Raw genomic sequence first — 18,166 nt, forward strand, 5'->3', positions numbered from 1 at the left:
TAATGTCATACACACACAAAGACTCAAGTGTATATGAATCTCTAGATTAGGAAGACAAATACTTGTAGAGAAGCCTAGCAAAAACAACATTGTCTCCCTTTGTAAATTTTATCATGAGGTTGGAATCCTCTATAAATGCTTTTGTATATATACTCATTTTGGTACAATATAAACATTTTTTTTAAAAAATGATATCATATTGAGTGAGAGTATTTAATTTAGAGTACTGAAGTTTCATATAGATTTGAGAAACACTGTTGAGCTTTACGGATATTCTAGTTTGTTGTTATCGGTTGCCTTTAGGATGTTTAAAGTCTCAAGTCTTAAATCACTCCACCAAGAAGAAATTCAAGAAATATTTTGATTGCAACTTAAATATTAATGGTTATTCTTATTAATGTGGATCATAACCTTTGTCAAGATGGCATCATTTAGGGATGTTGAACATATCCTGCTTCATTAACAATGTTTCACAAGTTGAGAAATCTAAATTCTTGTTTTATAACATGTTATTGTTTCCATACTAGTATGCTTATGATAAGCTTGACTTAAAGAAAGGAAATCTTGAGATAGAGGTGTTGATGTATAGCGGTGATTGATAGGTGAACAATTAACTTATTGCTAATCAAGATACCTTTGGTTGGACACTATAGCAATAGGAGTCACATGTGGTTTCAAATACCATAGAAGTGTGTGTGTGTGTGTGTGTGTGTGTGTGTGTGTGTGTGTGAGAGAGAGAGAGAGAGAGAGAGAGGAAACATCAAAGAGAAGAAAACATTAAAGGGAAAATAAAGGAGAAAAGAAACACAAATATAATAATGTGAAATAACCACCTCTTTATATGGACACAAAGGTCTTTAACTTTCCACCTTCATATGTCTTTTGACTTTCCACCTTCGTGTGTCTTTTCATTTCCTAAACTCACCCTTCACTTAAGCACTTAATATGTTTTAAAAGAATTTTTTTTTGAGATTGGGGAGACCTAATATTACCAAACAAAATAAATTTACACTTTAAATTATTACAAGTGTTATTTAACTTACCAAACAAGCTAAAAATATGGTAGAGCTAGAGTTCTTTTAGACATCAACAAGAAAAAAAGTCCAATTTTTTTCTCATTGACTTTGATCAACATACATTCATGAACAACTTACAAGGGGTAGTGCAGCCATAGTTCTTGCATATACCATTCCATGACATGGTATGCTCATGGGTTGACCTATCACATAAAAATATCTTTGGTGGGGGTGCTCTCATGTTAGGAGAGAATGTATTGCTAATACTATTGTATTGTCCTACTAGGGATATCTCCATGTCAGCATAATGGCTCTTGCTCTTGGTGTAGTGGAATCCGCATTGCTTGAGAAGAGCTTTGTGACGCTGTAGAGATTCATGTTATGCCAGCTCCTTGAGCCATTGTTACAAAGATCACCACTCAACTAACATAGTAGGAGGTCATCTTGTACCATGACATGTTAGAGACCTACTCAGGAAAAAACATATGAATTCAACATTTGTAAGTTGTATAATAAAAAAACTTGCTAAATATATGCTATACAAATTTACAAGTATTCCATCCAGCTAGGAATAAACAATGCTGAAATATACATTATGATGAGATTATCCACCTCTAATAAGCATGTACGTGCAAGATGTAACAAAGAAAATTGTTTTAGAGCAAAAGTGGTGTTTAAGATCTATTATGTCAAAGATTGTAAGTTTATGCAAGCTCTACAATGAAAGATAAGGAGATAAGTGAGTGCATGTGTGTGTATGTGTGTGTAGCTGTTTTATTCTAATAAATAAACACAAATGGACATAAAAGTTCAAAAGACAACTGGCTTTAGACAAGTGACCAGGGGTAGCACAAAAACAACTCAATCTTTGAATCATTTTTGTGCAAAGCTATAAGAATGAGGTCCCATTCTAGTGTTTAAGTACAAAGGTAGATATATCTAGATTGATCCGTGAAGTGGCAAGAGTCTGGTACATCAAGGACGGACAACAGCATAAGTCAAAAAAATTCCAAGACAAGATAGAGTCCTCATCTGCATCCATTCAAACAAGACAACAACTATGTTAGCCTTGAACGCATTTTACACGTTTCAATGGACTATATCAGTTGTTATCTATGTCCAACTTACAACCTTTTTAACTTAAAATCATCATCCAAAGTAATCATGAATTCTAGTAAAAGGTGTTTTTTTGTTCTTATTAAGTTCATTTTAATGCTTGTAGTAAAAAAGGTCATCACTCCTTTCAGATACAAGAAAATTTTGGTAGTAATTGTAGATATGGTCATACAGATATTTACATACATATCATTCTGATCAAAAGGCCACCACCCCTTCCGATCCAAGTTTTTCAATTTCAGCCCTATTTTGTACCTTTTTATCAGCCCTATAATACTATATATTGCAAAGATATGAATTTTCACAATGCAAGAAATTTAGTCCAAGAACTCATCCAGACCAAGCAAGTGCATGCAGTATCACTCTTACTGCCTCCATCCTTTGGAAAAAAAACCAAGAATAACTCATTAGTCGTATCCTCTGTATCAGACAAGGCTCCACAAATTACTGTGTTATACAACAAAAAATTATCTCGTGTTTGGCTTAGGCATCAACACAGCTAAGTACATCAAGCCAAAAGGAATCAATATGACCAAATTTTGAACCGTGGTACCAATCCTTCTCTTCTTTGAAAAAACCAAAAAAAGTGGACTAACCACATTAGAAAACCATCAAATGTTATGATGCTATACATTATATGTGAAAATAACCTACTATTTTTAGTCTGTTTAGCCATAAAACTAGCCTGGAGGTGTTTCAAGAACAATCCCCAAGTGCTTTCAAACACCCTTTTAAAAAAAAAAACCCAAAACATAGTATGCAGTACAACACCTAGTCCACCGTATCGTAGGGTCAAAAAAGCAACACTACCAGTACGGCAACAACGCAATAGTAAACAAACTTTAAGCTATGTTGGATTACGCAGCAGAATAGAAAAAGACAATCCGATAGCCTAGTACACACCAAGGTAGGTATAGAAGCAAATTTTCCTCATAATCACCAAATGGTAACATGGAAAAATAACCTAGTACTCGCATGAGATAACCACATTCATCCATTCTAACAACTCATTACTCTATGCAGAACAAAACCTGTGTAATGTTTAGTATGATGCAGAAAACGAACATGTATGAAAAACCCTTCTTATTATGCTAAGTTATCAATGATACATATTTCCAAGAAATGAGACTCCATTTTTTAGCTAGTGCAGAGTCAAAAAACCTGACCAAAATGTGATTTTGTAGAACAAATCCATTTCAGTAGTTTACCGACGTGAGACAGTGCACCAATTTCAACCAACTCCATATCGGGCCACGGTAAGCAAGTGGACAGAAATCCCTCTCTCACTATTCGCACATACACACACAAAATGCAAAATCAAGGCTAAGTGAGGGGCCAAAGCAATCCTTGCCTCCTTAAATATAAAGTCACACAGTGGAGCGTCTCAAGGATTGCACCGTCTAGAAGATCCTCCCAATCAGCACAATCGGTTCATCCCAACTCCCAAGGCCTAGGAACATGAGAGGCGGCCACCATGATCTTTGCCTGTTAGGGGTTGAGTTAGGCACAAGGTGGATTGTTATAAGCAGTAAGCATGCAGGAGGTTATAGAGAGATCGTTCAAGAGGGAGAATCAATAGCGCAAAATATTGAACGTGATATGCCATGATGCATGTGCACTAGAGAGGGGTCATAAAGCCCTACACACATCATGAGCTAATAAGTGTCAAGGCAAGCGCCCTGCAAGGGGAAGAGTCCCATGTAATTGCAGCACTCCCACCATAAGTCCGTACTCCACAAGGCAATAGTCCCACAAAAAATTTAAGTTCCAATTATAGAAGGTGGGGTGGGGGGTGTTAATCCCAACTATATAGCTTGGTGTCAAAAAAATTCCAAAGACACCAATCAAGGGTGTATTCCGACGAGGAATTTTCAAGAGGCGACCATGTAAAAAATAAAAGACTAGCCACCTAGAGGGTAGGTTCCTAGTTGTATATGGCTGGAATGAGGGTAAGAGAGAATAATAATGCAGGGGAATCATAAGATGATAAGGGGTAGTTTTTTTAGGGGGAAGGGAGGGCATGATTTAACAAAGCTAGTAGCATTACCTCTGTGTGTGTGTGTGTGTGTGTGTGTGTGTGTGTTCCAATAACAATATAACATATACACCAAAAGACCCTTGAAACTATGTCAATGAAAAGGTGGTATAATTCCCATTCATAGTACATCACAGTCTTTATACACAAGTACAAGAGAATCAAGAGCCTGACGATATAAGTCTGCCATCATCAAGCTAAGGAACTTTGAAAAGCATAGTTGAGAAGGTAACCCCACGTTGTCAGGGGATATGTGTTCGAAACTTGAGCCAGGTCAGCACCGGGCTGCTGGCTGTGGAAAAATTGAGAGCAAAAATTTGCCGCATCGCACAATACAGCAGCTTTTAATCACTTGATAATGCAATCGACACACAAAACTTGCTCAAAAATCGATAACACCGACGAAATTGATGCACAATTATGAAGAAGTGTCTTTAACGACACCGTTAATTGAAATTAATGATGATTTAGGATCTTAAACTCCCCTTACAGAATACTCCGGGCCGTTAACGACTCCACAATTCATCAAAAAGGAGGTAATTAAACTAATTTGCCTACTGACGAGGAAAGTCCTGTTGTATCGATTCCATCTGATTGATTGGTCTGCAATCACTGTCTATGCCAAAGAGAATCGTGCTTTGGTTGCCTTCTCCTTGCTAAGCCGAAAGAGAACCGTGCTTTCTTTCGCCCTTTTTACCTTCTTCAACAAGCTCGATGGCTTTCCCTTGCTCTCCTCTCTTCCAACAACTCTCCCCTTCTCTTTGTTGCTTTTGCTTCTCTTTAGCTCGAAAATGAAAGAGAGAGAGAGAGAGTAAACTTTGCCTCTTCTTCAAGCTTTTTGATGGTGCTTCGTGCCCTTCTCGTCCTCTTTGCTTGGACTAGAGATCGAGAGCGAGAGCTTTGCTTGCCTCTTTGCCCCCTTCTTGTCCTCTTTTCTTGAACTGGAGATCGAGAGAGAGAGCCCTCTTGCCTCTTTGCTCCCTTCTTTCTCCGATTGCCTCCTTTCGCTTTCCCTCGTTACGAGCCTTGTTCCCCTTTTTCCCTTTGTTAACTCTTCTTGTTCCCCTTCCATGCAATAAAAAAACCGTCTAATTATGACTCCCTACCTCCCTTAGCAATGATGGCACCGTCGTTGCTAGGGAGGCGTTAAAAACACCTCCTAATGACATGGCAAGTCGGATTTCGAGCAACACCAAAAACGTCGCAACCACTACCGAACTCTGCACGAGGCAATCATATGCAGGTTTCGTTTAAGCGGGGCGAGGGCATCCGAGGCCCCTATGGACTAGCGCAAGCTTCGTTCTCCTTTCCTCCGCCCTCTGCACGCTGCTTGATGTACGCCATGCCTTCGTTTTTAATTGGCTTCACATCTCATAATTTTAGGGTGGCCCCCTTTACAATGGGCGGCCAACTTCCAATGGATTCACCTTGGGCGGGCATTGGCCCTTTGTATCTTTTGTGGGGGCGGCCCATTTGGCATATACATCTCGACTAAAGCATCGCCGAGCGCAACAACTCCCCTCTTGGCATACATAAAGGCACCTTATTTGATACGCATGCCGCGGCTGAAGCATTGCCAACTACAAGTGAGCATCAAAAACAAATTTCCAATCTTCGTGAACTTTATTGCGTATTCAACATCTCAAATAATTCCACATGCTTCTAAGATGCACGTATAGGTGATTGCACTTGCCGAAAGGCATTCTCTTCGCACTCGGTTGTTTATAGCTTGCATCAGATTACCAGATAATGCCAAAATTGTCCGGCTCAGTAGTGCGGCGGCAACTGTCATCAGCCTCAAGCCGTATTATCTGACCAAGCTGGACTCTGTTTGATGAGCCGTTAATTCCTTTAGACTTCTCAAACTGCATAGAAGCATACAAACCCTGATGAGGCTGTAAAATTCCTAGATGGCACACCGACCGAGCAGACTAGACTTGTACGGAACCGGCCCCCAGTGAATCTTTAATGGCCAATAACTTGGCAACCGAAACTCCGATCACAATGATCTGAAAAGACCGACGCGCTCAAGAAATTGAGCACTTCAGCCCGATGCATTCACTTCAATTTTGTCACCTCAGCTGCAGTCGCCCAATCCGGTACGGATCTGCAATCGACTTAAACTTCAATATGCCATAACTTCTTCATCGTAGCTCCAATCGACGAGCCGTAAAGACAGGCCGGTAGAGCACTTCAAGCACTACAGTTCTAGATCATAAACTCCCATCTGTGCTCACTCAAGCATAATCATTTTTGGCATCATTAAGGTATCTGTTGGCCCTTTTAAGCCGCATCTAGCATACATTAATCATTAAACTTGGCATGTTAACAAGCCCTGATCACTGACCATTAAATGTGTAGGCTTTAAAGAAGCTTATCTTGCATTTATTTTCTCTTTTTCTCTTCATGGCAGCGGAGCTGCACGACAACGTGCACCCATGGAAACAACACAACATATAGTTAGCATTGGTATCGTATGCAAGTGATGAATGGGTATTCCACATGTTATAGATGTCACCCAACTAGATTGCTTTCAAAGACAAGTAGTAAAAAAGGTAAAGCTAACCATAACATATATTCAGATATGGTTTCATTTACAAGGGGTTGCAAGAAAACCAAGTGGAGTCCTTTTTGCTTTGCAAGTTCTCATTAGATAAGGCAAGAGACGAGTTTTATGAGGCTTTTTAGCCCCGAAGAGAGCCATATATACATGTTTCTTAACTTTAGAGAATTTGGCATTAATTGTCTCTATTTTTTTTGGGTCAATAACAGTGCTCATACGTGCAGTTAATCTATACTTTGGAGTCGCCTTTAACACAAAGAGATGTTAGTAAGTGTGTACTACTCCTACCTAGATGGAGTCGAAAAAACCTCATAAAATATAGGAAGTACTACTCCTACCTTAACAATAAACACGTAAAGGTGGGACATTCCAAAGTCCCCCAATTGTTCGACAAGCCAAGGGAGTGTGCCAACAATGCCCATTAAATAACATGAAATTGATGCAATAAGCAACCATATTCGGCCACATGAGTAGACATAAGGTACCATGCACAACCATACTTGGACATATTTCACAACCTTTAACGACCATCACCATTCTTAACCATATTCACAACCAATCGGCCACATGAGCAGCCATATTCAGATGTAGTAACCATATTCGGCCACATGGGCAGCCATAAGGTACCATGCACAACCATACTTGGCCACATTTCACATCCTTCACAACCATATTCATAGCCATATTTGGCCACAACCACTCTTAACCATATTCTCAACCAATCATTCACAACAGTATTCGGTCACATGATCAGCTTTGCCAAAGATCTGTCACACAACAATCAACAAGCATAGATCATACTTGAGTAAGAAAGGCAAGCTTAATAACAAACCCTAGAGGCACCTTACCATAGAAATATAACAGCAGCAGCTGCCTCAAAAAAAAAATTCAGGCCGCTTGTCTTAAACCCCCAAAGTAAGCCAATACCTACCTTGATATAGGGTCATCTACCAACTTGTAATAGAAACCATCAATCATTGTTTTCTTAGCTAAAAAATGACACAAGGCAACCATTATCTTGCATTGAGAAAACCTTTCAATGTATTTCACTGCTCATATACATCCCTATGAGACATGTTAGTTTTTGACAAATATTGAAATATTTCACTAAACTCAAAAGACATTAAAAAAATAGTGTCGCAGATACCTAAGGGTCACTAGAAGTAGCCAACTATTACCATACCATAACAATCATACATCGACTTAGTATAGCCAAGAACATGCATGAGTTCTATTACCATATCAAAGATGAATCGCAACACAACCAAGAAGCTCGGATAGTAGTCCATATTGGTGTCAAAGTCACTTGAGATTGAGTCAAAGCAGCCAGTTCCACAATAGCTTGCTTGTCTTGGCCTTTTTCCATAGAGCCAACAATACACACCATTGCGGGCAAAACCCTCACAATCTCAAGGTACAGACAACCTTTCACTAGTACCAATGCTAGTCAGCATGGAAGCTAGCCTTTTATAGGTTTTGGTGCCAAATGTTCATTCCATTCATAGCAGCAAGGTGGGTCCGACTTCAAGAGGGGGAAGAAACATCAGCGCCAGGGGGGGCGGAGAGAGAGAGAGAGAGAGAGAGAGAGAGAGAGAGAGAGAGAGAGAGAGAGAGAGAGAGAGATGCGTTGTAGAGCAGATGCCACTAGGAGGGAGCCACCGCATCATCAAGCATATGAGGACACCATATGCAAAGTCACGCTAGATCGCCCAAAAACCCCATTATCCTAAACTCACTAGGTGCTAGGTACAATATATTAAGAATCCACCCACAAAATTCCTATTTATAATTTCACCTAGTAAATTCAAACCATTTTTCATAAGAAAGTTCATAGGCCAATAGAAGATATTGAGACTAGTCCCCAATTAATTATACCAAGGAATTGGCAATAAGCCACTCCCATATACCAAAAGGAGTGAATCCTCGTAATAACAGAGCATGCGTGTGTGTGTGCACGCACGCACGTGCCCCCCCCTTACCCAGGCACCATCATTAAATTCTTCTATGGAAGCCTTTAGCTTGAAACTTCCTAATAAGAACCTAAGTTTCTTCGACTAGGGCTGAAAATACATTAGAGGAGGATTAAATAACTAAATGTAGAATACTTAAACAAGTATGTAGAGCAATTTTGAAAGGTATGTTCCTCTTTTTCATTACAAACTCAGCGGTAGTAAGCTTAAGGTGATCCCGTTTTCAAAAAAACCTAGTAGAGAAGTTACCCTCAGAAGAAGTATCAATATTCAGTTTAGTTGACAAATAGTTAGTACATTTAGTGAAGGTGATATCATTGACAATTTCTTGTTCTAAAAAGGTGGGTTCAATCGCTAGACAAGGAGGATAGATATCCAACAGCTGCTAGGCAAAGTTAGGGTTATTGATACTTAATATGTCATTCATAAATCTAAAGGTGTGATTACACTCTATAAGCAGAGATAGCCCTTTTTCTTGGGAAGTTGCCTAATAGTCCATTTATATTCAAAATATAATAAATAAAGGTTACACATAGCCAGAGAACAAGAGAATCCCATAGGAATGTCACATGTTTGACGAAAGCAGTTATTACCAATTAAGATATAACAGTGGTTCAGAAACCACTGAATGACTGAAATTGAATACGATTCATATGAAGAGGGGAAGACTTGCTCACTTTTTTAACCCACCTTGCTAACTTAACAAAGGAGAAGCGAGAGAACCCTTCCTTGGATTTATTAGAGAAGGCCAAGTCTACAAGATGATTCAATACATACATGAGACCATATGCACCTACTAGAGGGATATTTTTGTAGGATTGGGTAATATCAGCTGTATATACTAAATAAATGGAAGGTTCAAGAGGACTGTAGCAGAGTCACCAACCAGCCAAAAGGGTTAGATGTCCACTCTTGAGAAGCGCCTTACATCTTCTCTTTTAATAGCACATATGTTTTTGAGCTCTTCACATACCAAACTGAGCCCTTCAATAGCTTGTTTTGTAATACCAAAGAAAAGGCAATCGGAAGCATCTGAGATCCATCAAAATTTACTTTTATAACTTTTAAAAGTTGGAAACAGGATGGGAAGTTTGGTAGTTTCTACCTGAAATCCTAATTCAGTCATACTTTTACATGTCTCTGTATAATAATATCCAAATTTTCTTCAATGTAACAGAACTCACCAACTTTGAGTCCGTTTTCAGCCGCTTCAAAATCAAGCTTTTTAAAGATGATAGATACCGTATTAGATGCTTTATCTAAACCCACAATGAACCATTTCAACTTAAGCGAAGTCTAAGGAAAGATCAGTGGTGAGCCATGTAGACTTAGTATGTAACCAATCATGTGGGAGTTGTGAGACTAGCATGGCAAAGACAGCCACCAAAGTTTTGTTCAATTCATGTTGAATTGATAACTCCAATTGGAGTTTACTGACCAAGTTGGCCAGACATTCAGTAAGTGCTTTAAAAGCAACATGAGCATTAAGTGGGTGAGGGGGTATGTGATTGAGGCCTTTGGAAAGGAGGCATCTTACAAAGATATTCTCTATAATAGAGAGATTTGTGGTACATACGTGCATTCCAAGAATGCCAAATTCCATCATAAATCCATCCCACAAATGACAATCACATGATAAGGGTTTTTCCTTCTTAAGAAACTCACTAAAGTATACCAAATGTAGTATAGATTCAGTAAATATCTATCCTATCCTAGCCTGGTTTAATAGATCCAAATTACCAAAGGTAGTCATAAAGCATTTGTTAAATATAAAACAAGGTGAAAAGAATTCAAAAATTTTGTTGGCAAAGACGCAATGAACAAAAATTCCTTGCATACTTTCTTCCTAAGATATAAGATGCATTCTGCCAACCCCATTACACAGTACTTGCATTTACAAATCCAACAAGTGTTTGGGTTGACAGGATAGCCTCTACCTCTCCCTCTAATCATGCTTCTCGCTTTCCCTCTCCCTCCATAAGACTTAGCAGAAGAGGAGGCCAAAGTCAAAAAAGATGTGTAAGAAGAAGTGGGGGAGATTAGAAGTTGGGTCTTTTAAGAGTACGGGATCCTTAGAATTAGTATTAGGTTTTACCAAGCCAAGGAGAGTTTTAATACCAAGATAGTTACCATAAGCAGTCAGAAGTAGCCCATTTTTTTTTGCAGCCAGCTCTTTGAGAAGAGAGAGAATAAGGGAGAAAAACTAAATGAAATCCATCTGAGCTAACACAAGTTCCTTGGCGTGGCCTCCTAGCCAAGAGAAGAAAAGGGAGAGGTAGTGAGTTGAAGGAGTGTCAGGAAACATGAGATCCACGTTGTTGAGGGCATACCATATAACATGATCAAACCGGAAAATGCTTGATTCACAAGAGGCCTTAGGGTCAAGAAATCGACAAACGCATTTGACATGGCCTATAAATGTTCCAAAAAGACTCAATGTAGTATTTAGAGTTACTTCTAGAGAACTCCATCAAGCCCTTTGTATGCACATACAAACCAGTGTTGGAGCCACATTTCTTTGTATCAAGAAACCGCATAGTGAAAGGGAATTTTATAAGGTCATCTTTATCAAGAGACTGGACACATGTTAATACTTTGAGTTGTGCTTCTTCCACTGAAGATGCCGAAAGATTGGCTTGGAAAACCCAGGCTTCAATAGAGATAGGAGCTAGAAAGCCTTTGTTGGGAAGAGCCCAAAGGTGATGGTCCAAAGAAAGGGATTTGATTTCAACTTTTTTGGAAGGCAAGAAGGGAAAAACCCGAGAAACTTTAGGTACCACTTCCATAAGAGAGGTCTCACTGAGAGAGCACATCTCTGTTTGAAAGGCCTTGACCGCATCTATGGCCAGGGGGTCCTTGCAAAATAAACTGTTGGATATTGTTTGCACCGGGATGGATGGAGCTGAAACAAACCCAGGGGTGAGACCACATATTTCGCATTAATAATTGGTTGTGAACAAGTGTTAGGACGGGAATGTTTTCAATGAATTTAGATAAATCTTCTACCCCTTCCTTAGAGTTGCTGACAAGTTGGGTGAGGGTATGGACACACTTATCAAACGACATGGTTTGAACAAAGGAGTTGGCTAGATTAGTTGAAGACCTTGCTATTAGTTCAGATGCCATAGGGTCATGAATGCATCTAAGTACCTGAAGCAAGGTTTTAGAAAGAGGCTCCATAGGAAGCTCTAACCCTTGAGATAGTGCTAAGTTCTGCATAGTCCATAAATTTTAATTAGAGAAATATACCACCAAAGGTAAGAACTAGTAGCCTCTTTAGCCTTCAACCGTCCAGGAGAACCTATAAGGGCCGTGTGAAGAGAGCCCCATCCCTCGAGGATCAGTCCAAGGTAAAATCATCTAGGACAAAAAACGAGCGATAAAATATAGTAACTAGGTCTTTGAATAGTATAAATACTACTCTTGGTGTTAGGTGTGTGTGTGTTCCAATAACAATATAACATATGCACCAAAGAATCCTTTCAAATTATAAACTTTACACTAGAAACTATGTCAATGAAAAGGTGATATAATTCCCATCATAGTATAGAATAGCCTTTATACACAAGTACAAGAGAATCAAGAGCCTAAAGATATATAAGTCCGCCATCTTCAAGCCAAGGATTTTGAAAACCATAGTTGAGAAGGTAACCCTCACCTGGACCTATGGAAACAACACAACATATAGTTAGCATTGGCACCATATGTAGGTGATGCATGGGTATCCCGCATGTTGTAGATGTCACCTAACTAGATTGCTTTCAAAGACAAATAGTAAAAAAGGTAAAGCTAACCATAACATATATTCAGAGATGGTTTCATTTACAAGGGGCTACAAGAAAACCAAGTGGATCCCTTTTTGGTTTGCAAGTTCTCATGATATAAGGCCGGAGACGAGTTTTATGGGGCTTTTTAACCCCAAAGTGGGCCATATATACATGTTTCTTAACTTTAAATAGTTTGGCATTAATCATCGCTATATTTTTATGGGTTAGCAAGCTGTGAAGTGGATACTTAGGTATCTGAAAAGGACAACAACAAATGCTCTGTATTCATCACATCCAAGTGATGACAGTAATAGTTTGGCATTAATCACCGCTATTTTTTTATGGGTTTTTTTTTTCACATCCAAGTGGTGATCTTAGCAAAACAAAGATAGGTCCTACGTGCGAAAGCGCTCTTACACTTTAGGATCTCTAGTGATCCTTATATTCTCTCTCTCTCTCTCTCTCTCTCTCTCTCTCTCCCCGTTCTGTAACCGGTGCACAACTAGGGGGCGGGGTGGTCTCTGATCTGTGGCAGAGCGAGATGTGACAGAGCTGGTAAAGACAAGCATGCATACATGTGAAGCCTAAGTGACGTGGTGTTGGATCACTGCGGGTAGCGATGTTGTGCTAGCAAGAGCAACTATCATGAGTGACATTCCTCTCTAGCTGGTAACGCTCAACTTCATCCACTTGGCAGCCCGTTCGCCATGCAATCTCTGCGCATTCCTTTGGTTACCTTGAGAAGCAGGTGTAGTTGTTGTTGGAGCCACTATCTACAGGCACTCCAAGCGGTGCTACCTCATGCAGGGAGTTCTACCTAGTGCAAGAAACCAAAGCCGATGCGTGGGAGTCCAAGCGGGTGCATCCATAATGGAGTTACGGTATCATCGCTTGCACCTCTCAAGTGCCTGAGCCCTAGATGACTTTCGCAGCCCAAGGTTCAACTTCAACGAGCCCGGTGACGTCAAGGGATGGTGGATATGGAATCATTGATTCCTCCTGCTAGGGATTCCCTGAGCACGATGGAGCCACAATTAGTTTCGCTAGCTGTGGATTTTGTAGCTTGAGAGAGAGAGAGAGACAGAGAGAGAGAGAGCCCACGTCTGTCATCCTTCCTTGCTTAATTGAGCAATTGTAAATGGTGCATTGAACTTTCACTACCTATGGACTTCACAGCTTGAGTGAGTGAGTGAGAGAGAGAGAGAGAGAGAGGGTTTGATTTTTTTGAGAGCTTTCTTTGGCAAGCTTTTTTGAGGAATAAAACTTTTTTGCTAGCTTCTCTTCTATTGAGATAAAACTATAAACATCATACCACTATAAAAAATTCTATAAATCATGAAGGCAAAACTATAAGTGATGGTTTACACAAACCCATCAAAAGGATGTGCTAATTTTTTCATGTATCCTTCTTCATAAAGTCAACTCAAATACACACTTTTAGACAAGTTTGTACGTGAAATATGAGCTACCTCCTTTGAGCTTAAAAGAACCTACACACAAAGAAATTCATATTACAAAACACAAAAAATTTAAGCATTCAACACAATGTTTTCAAACAAAAATTTGATGGATAGAAATACTCACCCTTGACATCAAGATTTCCCAATGTCCAATCCGTGCTTCCCATCAACTCATTCATGTATCCAACAATTATATGTTTCCCTCCTCTACATGTCCCTTGAGCCACCATTCATGGATTTCTTTACGTTTTAATGATGATTCCTCTTTATTTGTTGTTAATCGCCACTTTTCACATAAGTTAATATGTTGTTGTCGACTCACATTGTTTAGTATGTTTAAACAAGCCCTGTTTCCAATGAAATAGGCATGTGCACTCCCTATCCTCCATGATGTCTGTTGAGCACCCCATCTCGCATACATATGGATTAAAGCACAACCAAGCACGACATATTTCCCCAAGAGTCCCTAAGATCAAAGGTTTCGAGGTGCAAGCATAGGTTGGAGAAAGGCCTTCTCTTCGAAGGAGCACTAGTGTCTATGTATTCACGGTTGGAGGCACAACAATAAGCTAGGCTTCAAAGCTGCAGAAAGTGGTCTCACTTTCTACCACGGAAGCAGAGTATGTAGCAATGACGGAGGCAAGTGTTGGACGGGAAGCAACTCACACACCCATGAAGTGCATGCAAACACTACCTAGATCAACATAATGTCAATCGAGGACACAGATGACACGATAGGCACACAGAGGAAATCTCTTAAGTTTGTCTGGCTGAGACCATCCTACACATACAACACTCAGGAAGGCCAACTAAACCACAATCAAGAACCTCACTACTCTCAACTACACCACCTAGCCACATACACACATACGGAAGGTAACTCGCCTAATCATACCAGATTCCTACGAAACTTAAGGAACACCATCCCCTCACTAGGATACACCTGTCCCTAAGCTTCTACACTCAAAACCCATCTACGAAAAACGCGTAGCATGACAGAACAGAATTTTGAAAGTGCCCGAAATTGAAATTTATGAGTACCTGTGCGTAGCTTACGTCGCCACGATTCTATAGACTACTAGCACGCAGAAAACAGACATCGTTTGATACACTTACGGCCACAAATATCTCGTAGATGCATCGACGTGTGCACTTCGTCTCGTGTGGAATGCTTAGCGTCGTCGCGTAGCTCTCCTCGAGCCTACAACAATGGTGCAGTTAGATCTCCAATGTGTTGAGCGAGCCGGGCATAGAGGGAGGATGAAGCTCACACTCACTCTCTTTCTCTCTCACACACAGTAGACGGCAGCGCTAAAGTTTGATTATGAAAAGTCTTCTTACAAAATGACCTAGGTACCTTATATACTAAGGGTACCTTAGGTTTAACACTAGGTTGGTAACCTAACAGGACATAAAAGTGTCCTTTCAGGGTTTTGAAAAAAACCTCCAAAACCATAGTAGATCCATTCATTTTGTAAAATCCTTTCATGAGGTTATAGTTCAAGGCCTACTACACATGGAAAAAATAAGAAACTTGTAAAATTTCTCATCTTTTGGTCACACCAAGCCTCCAAAGTTGATGGACCAGTACATTTTCATCAAAACAGTCATTTCTTACGTTTTGTTGCATAAAAATAAGATTAGGGATTTTTGTAGGACTTGAGATAAATTCCCTAGTTAACTTCAATGGGTTGGTGATCAAAACATATAATTGCTTCTCACTCACTATTTTTTGTTTTGCCAAAAGAAATAGGTACAAAAAAGTTGAATTTTTACCATTCTGCATACCTATCATCAAAGTTTCTATAGTCAAGCTCAATACAAATAATATATGCATGTTTTCTTAGTTCCCTATTGTCCTTTAGGTTCATAAGGAGCCCTGGAGCATGTCAAAAGAATAATACATCTCTTACCAAGGGGAATCTTGGGGACAAAGATGAAGTACTAAATATAGCAAACATGAAAAAACTGGGTTCAACATTATGAGTTGTAGAATCCCATAGAAACTATTCAATATCTAGCCAAATTTGATCCTTATGACTAGATATGGTTACTACCTACAAAATGCATGTAGTTGTCACAAGAAACTAACAATATTGAAAAAGCTATACTTGATATACAAGAATGTTTTGTTTTCTTCTATAATTGAAAAAATCAACCATCGTTGTCTACTATGCAAAATAGGGTATTAGGTGCCCCAAAACTCAAGGAATATTAGCTTTATGTTACAATATGCGACATAGAAAATCAAAACTGCATTTGGATATCATGAAAGCCACCAAAAAAATCATAGAAGAGCTAAAATTGGCTAAACAACAGGATTTGACAATTTTGTAATTTGGTCATAACTTACAACTTTAGCATTTATTTCTCCCTAGAAGCATCAGGACATGTTGAGGACTACTAAAGATAGTTCTCTAGCATTATAGACCTCACAAACATGAATTCTAGAGTGGTATAGTTGCAAAAAGTTGAAAAAAGCCAAAAACAGGACCCATTTTTTCAGACAGTTTAGGTTGTGAAATGTTGTGCAAGGACAAGGTTAAAGATGGAATTGATATTCCAAAAAAATGTCGAGTTTTTTTCAGGTCATGAGACAACTTTCTAGACAGATAGCACCTCAAAATCCATTTTGAAACTCTTGACATAATTCAAGGAAAATGGTCACTTAACAGGACATAAAAGTGTCCCATTACCAACCTAGTGTTAACCAAAAATGGGGTTGAAAGGGTCAGATGGCTTTGTATTTACAATCTGGAAGTGCCATTGCATCCCGGCTTCTGAAACTAGAATAACTACTCATTACAAATGATGTTTATATCCATAATCCGTAGCATTTCATAACTCGCAAAAGATAAGACTTTGGTATGAAACTTGAGTTATGTTGTGTTGTTGACCCAGCGGTCAACATTCCCCCCTTCCGCGTTCATGTCGTCCCCGACATGACCTGATTGTCGATGGCGATGTGGTCTTTGCTGTCGTTTTGTTGTTGGAAAGAAAGTATAGACTATAGCCTTTGTAGTAGCTTGTCTTGTTTGTCCACTCCAATGTACATAGTCTTCACATTATTCAGAAAAATCATAATTGATGCCGAACTTTATGTCTTTCACATCCACGCTCCGAGCTGCAGCATCTGTTTCTTTCATTATAGGTCTACTGCCAGATCTAAATTCAAAAAGAACCCAATGTCGTTTAACTTGACTCTTATCATCATGGATAGAGAAAGCTCCATCCATCATTTGCTCCAGCAAATCTGTGAATTCCGAGTATTTGTGATTCTCAGAAACAACTTCTACAATCTGTAGAATTGAGTGATTGTCTTTCTGATCTTGTGAGCCAATGACAACTTTGTAAGGAGTTATGTTGTGTAGTTGACCCAGCGGTCAACACTTTGCTATTGTTTTGGCTTCATCTGTTGCACTGTTTGTATCTTTGTCGAACCACAACAAGAACTATGATCCATTATAGCGGACATCTATCATCATAACCATTCATCTTTTGAGATCCTCTTATTACTTTTATGTCTGCTCTTCTTCATTGGGGACTTCTTTGTTCTTGTGCAATCATGTTGTGAGTGTTGTCTGCAGCTTTGTCATTGTAGGCCATTCTTCGACTCGCCATTGAGGAGAAGTATGCTATGATCTGAACTGAAATTGGTGCTCCAATTCATTTGTCAATTGATTTGAGTAGCATTTCCTTATTGTTGATGTAGAAGGAATATGTACAAGAGGATGGTGATAGGTGTCTTTAGATTAGGGTCTAAAACCTGGATGACCAAAGGGAAAAACCCGGTGGGAAAAAAATGCCTTTGGTATACGCTCTTATTGGAGTCGAGCAGTTGAACGTGAAGTACATGTTCATGAAAGGTGAGTGCTTGGGTGAAACACGAAAAGAGTTCCCGATGCAAGTGCCAATTATGGGACACTCTATATGCATATGAGAAATTTGTCAACAAAAGCATGCAATGTGAAAGAAGGAGATGATGGGTGTTTCGAGGAATAAATATAGCACATGTGACATCAAAAGATTTCTCAATAGCTTCCACCTTTCCAAGAAGGGTTTTCGATGTAGAAGTTTCTCCACTCGTATCTCACTATGCTCAGTACGTGAGTGTCTTTTGCACCTTCTCCTTCACTTCACCAGACTTAAGTACTTAGACTTCGACTCTTTTGCTCACCTATACCAGCATGAGCGACACAACATAAATATGCTCAACTCTTCCAGCTTGAGCAGTACCTA

General features: G+C 39.4%; 1 protein-coding gene across 1 annotated transcript in view; it reads right to left on the bottom strand.

The window, feature by feature from the left end:
• Positions 1-1,976: 1,976 nt before the first annotated feature.
• The window catches only part of RRP41 (3'-5'-exoribonuclease family protein), a 170,466-nt gene continuing 154,276 nt past the window's right edge, over positions 1,977-18,166 (bottom strand). The window contains exon 12 of the mRNA XM_086484102.1: positions 1,977-2,048. Coding sequence (XP_086340228.1) covers positions 1,992-2,048 — 57 coding nt within the window. The 3' untranslated portion in view covers positions 1,977-1,991. The remainder of the gene's footprint in view (positions 2,049-18,166) is intronic.

This window comes from Adiantum capillus-veneris, chromosome 2 (genome assembly GCF_014529385.1).
Source record: "Adiantum capillus-veneris isolate H3 chromosome 2, ASM1452938v2, whole genome shotgun sequence".
Lineage (NCBI taxonomy): Eukaryota > Viridiplantae > Streptophyta > Polypodiopsida > Polypodiales > Pteridaceae > Adiantum > Adiantum capillus-veneris.